Source organism: Perkinsus marinus, assembly GCF_000006405.1.
Source record: "Perkinsus marinus ATCC 50983 genomic scaffold scf_1104296969088, whole genome shotgun sequence".
NCBI classification, from domain to species: Eukaryota; Perkinsozoa; order Perkinsida; family Perkinsidae; genus Perkinsus; species Perkinsus marinus.
Window position 1 is genome coordinate 1 of NW_003202923.1, and position 3,957 is coordinate 3,957.

The following is a 3,957-nucleotide window of genomic DNA, read 5'->3' on the forward strand; positions in this document are numbered from 1 at the left end:
TCTGTTATCATCAGTATCATGATGATAACAGATTAGATGATAACAGTATCATCATGATTAGATGATACTATCATGTAACGAATAGTCTGACTAGTCTTTAGATAACCTGATGTTATTAACATGGATATCATATTGATTCTGACTTCGACATTGACTGACTATCCTAGTCAGGCCTACCTTACATCCTATAATAGGATTTCTATTCGCTCGAGTTGTTATCATCGCAAAGATAACATGAATAGTGTTGTGTCATGTTACAATATATACCTTACTTTCATGAAGATTTCATTACCATGACCACTCCTCGCTCTCAACCCTCCGGATCATCGCGTAGGCAAACTTCAACCCCGTCTATTGACCTCACTGCTATTCTTAACGACTTACGCCAAGGCCATGACTCTCCTGTGAACAAGGGATTGTTTCCCACGCATAAGAGCCCTATTTCCATTGATCTCGAAGGTGCTACTCCTGTGGTGAAGGCGTCCACATGTGGGAAACGACCTGTGAAGAGTGGTTCCTCTCGACCCCCTACCAAAAGGCGACGCCCACGTCCGCACACCCCAACGGTTCACCCAAAACTGAGGCCGGGAGAACCACTTGACTTCGATGCCTTTGACCTCCACAAGCCTGATCTAACCTCCACGGTATGGGAACAGTTCAGGCAGATTCGCGTTAAAGGGTCAGTGGAGACCTGTGAGCGTCGAGTCTACTGCATACTTTGTGGCACAGTCGACAAGCAGACAGGGAGCAGTACAACCAACATGAAGAGACACACTTGTGTGAAGTTCGTGGACGATGAGAATATGCGTCAGCCTCTCATAACCCAGTTCTCGAGGGATAAGGCCAAGCTCGGTCTTGAAGATCGCAATACGCTCAATCAAGCAGCAGTCAGTTTGCTCTCAGCAACATCGAGTCCATTCCTATTGTTCGAATGTGATGAAATGAAGGAGCTGCTGGGTCTTGTGTCATCTCTGACACTTAAGCTAGGTAAACACATTGACATAGCCTCTAGTCTCGCAGGGGAACGCCACCTGAGACGTTTGGTGAAGGAAACCAGTTTACAGAGAACTGAACTTGTGAAGGCACATCTAAAGGTGCAGCCCGAGCCATATCAGGTAAGCTACATGATAGTTTCAACCACTCTCACTGACAGTCTCTAGATACTCTTCGACATGTGGACTACACCCGGCGAGGAAGAAATCATGGCCCTACAAGTTATACTCTGGGGGGGCAAGCTCCAGCATAAGAATCCAGATCGTGCAGCATTCCCCGTTCTAATGGCGTTGAGAGTAATGCCTGATCAGACTGCGAAGAGTATTGGAGAAGCGATAACAGATGTAAATCAGCATGTGCTAACTCCGAACTAGATAATTCAGCAACAACCCTCGGCGATTGGGGGTCTCCGTTCATTCGCTTACTGCTACTGTCGTCTTCACAGATCCATTGCATCCTTCTTTTCTTTCAGGTATGCGCTGAGTATAATATCGATCCAGGTGCTTGCTTATTCTGCTCCGATAACTGTCAGAGCAACATTCGAGCGTTGGACGACCTTGGATATGCAAGTTCGGGCTGTCTTTGTCATTTGTTAGCCCTAGTCAGTGGGGCAATTCTGGATCCAACGAAGCCCCAAGCTCCGGTGGAACAAGACAAGAGCACAGCAGCCCTTTTGAAGCCCAGTAATCTCGAGAAGGGAAATACTGCCAAAACGACGAATGGAATTGTGGCCGCGGCGAGTAGATTGGCTACTTACTTCAAGAGAGCCAAATTGAATCCAATATTATCCCTTAAAGGGTACAAAAAGTACAGAACTTTCACGATACGTGCCGTCATATGCTACTTTTTGGTTCAGATTGAAGTCTAGAGGCGGCGTCAAGTGGGATGCTATATACATCATGCTCACGAGACTCTTGGAAAGCTGGGAAGGTGTCGAACAAATATTAGTTCAAAAAGGACAGCTACGGTAGAACTAAAATGCTTAAATTTGTTCAATATCATCAATATGATCTTATTTGGCAGTTTTTTCGAGAGTATATTCAGCAAGCGAAACGTTATCGAGCAGCTCGTGGAGCTGTTGGAGCCTTTCAGGCGTGCGACAGTGTCTATGGAATCGCTTGCTGGAGGGACTGCGTGCAAATCCATTCTGTGATATGGGAAATATACTGAACCCCATTTTTCAATCATTCATTTTAGAGCTCTCGAATACGTGTGGAAGACCCTCCATGCACCAGCTAATCCTGACGAAGATAAAATAATTTCGGATGCGAGAATAAAGCTTCGTGAAACATTCAAGAAGAAGGTAGTAACTGATCTCTTATGGGCAATATCTACTTGACAACTCCTATATTATATGTGACATTATGTCATTGACATACATCTCAGCTCATCGTGCGTCTGACTCCCGATATGCTGCTTCCGCTGGCTTTGTATCCAAGAGCTAAATTCCGAGGTCTGATGGATTTGGAAATTCGAAAGGAATTCGAAGATGCCGGTTCTACCACTCCCGATTTACTATCAGAAGAATATATCAAGTGGCAAATGGTTAGTTGGTGCAGCATAGTCACTAAATCTAAGGAAGGCGTTGCAGATGAGCCCGACAATTCCGGACCTGCCGATATGCCTCAGACCGCTGGGGAAGTGGTCTTGGAAGATAGCTTCTTGGGGTGCTATGCAACAGGGTTACCCTCCTTGAACGCACTCAAGAAGCAAGAAGCTACTGAAAAACTATCGGACGAAGTGCTGACGGAGAAGATCGAAGCCGAAGTGGAACGTTATAGTAGATCTGATCCGGTGGCACTGGGATATGATGCCTACTGGTCGGATCCTAATGTTCTCGCCCAGTATCCTTATATAGCGAATCTGAAGGATTTATGCAAGAGCATGGTGCTAAGCACAAGTCAGACCGAAGGGCTCTTTTCTATGGCGAGAGCTCTATTAGGAGATCGAAGACAATCTATGAAGGTTTCCTTATTGGAATCACTTCTCAAGAATCGAAGCACCAATTGTCTGATATGATCGCTTCATAACCGCCGCTAATTGGGAGACCAACAAGCCGTCTCTCTGCACTGCATAATACTATATTGTATGGCATGGTCAATCATTTTTCATCAATAGGCTTGATTCAAGCCGCTTGAATGAATTCGTTAGTATCAACGGAAGTATTAATGTAACGAAGTATTGCATGCTATTGCTCGTAGAATGTTAGTTGCGTTGAACATAAGTTCATATTCCCTGGAGAACATGATTCATGTTAGGAATTGAGAAACCAGTCCAAACGAGTTCAAACGAGTTCAAACGAGTTGAATAGGTTCGACGAGCCGCGAGATTATGTTTTTGACTGTCTAGTCTAAATTCACCGGTACTCGCGAATAGACTGAGAAAAGTACTACTTAGACTGATTTTTGGCTGTAGAGTCGCGTTATCTCGAGTAATAAGTGAGGCAACGAGAAGATGTGCTTTCCCGCGGGAATTCTCGCTTAATCTCTCTCGCGTAGAACTCTTAGACATGGGCACCCTTGCCCGGCCCCGGCGACCCGATTTGCCCCGGCCCGGCCCCGGAACGAGCCGGGCCGGGCCGGGTCAAAGTGACAAACCCGGCTTCCCCGCCAGTGTTGCCGGGGTCATGCGGGTGAGCGGGCGAAAAATGACCCGCAGCTGTCTGCGGGTCACCCGGAAACCCGGCAGCGCAGATATTTCAAGCCGTTAGCAGTCCTCTTAATGGTACCTAGGGCGGGATTTCGCGTCAATTTCCAGGGATCATCGCGATTTCTGGAAGTTAACGCGCACTTTGCGTTTCAATCGCGTGACTTGGCACATTGGAATATCGTTTGATCCATGCAGCGCTGATATTGGTTCTTCTTGATAAGAAGTTCTTACCGTCGATCATGTCCGACAGCCTTTTTGCCTGGCGATCCGGGCCGGGTTACCCGGCCAACCCGGCGGGCCCGCTAAACCCGGAAC

At 46.8% G+C, this 3,957-nt stretch overlaps 1 protein-coding gene across 1 annotated transcript; it reads left to right on the forward strand.

Moving 5' to 3' along the window:
• Positions 1 to 293: 293 nt before the first annotated feature.
• Pmar_PMAR007614 (hypothetical protein) lies at positions 294 to 2,880 on the forward strand (the record flags this gene model as incomplete). Its single annotated transcript, XM_002768204.1, has 7 exons — positions 294 to 1,115; positions 1,161 to 1,289; positions 1,466 to 1,800; positions 1,850 to 1,960; positions 2,017 to 2,142; positions 2,191 to 2,296; positions 2,380 to 2,880. Coding segments are annotated over 7 exons (2,130 nt in total), but the record flags the coding sequence as incomplete, so codon positions are not given.
• Between the last annotated feature and the right edge of the window lie 1,077 nt (positions 2,881 to 3,957).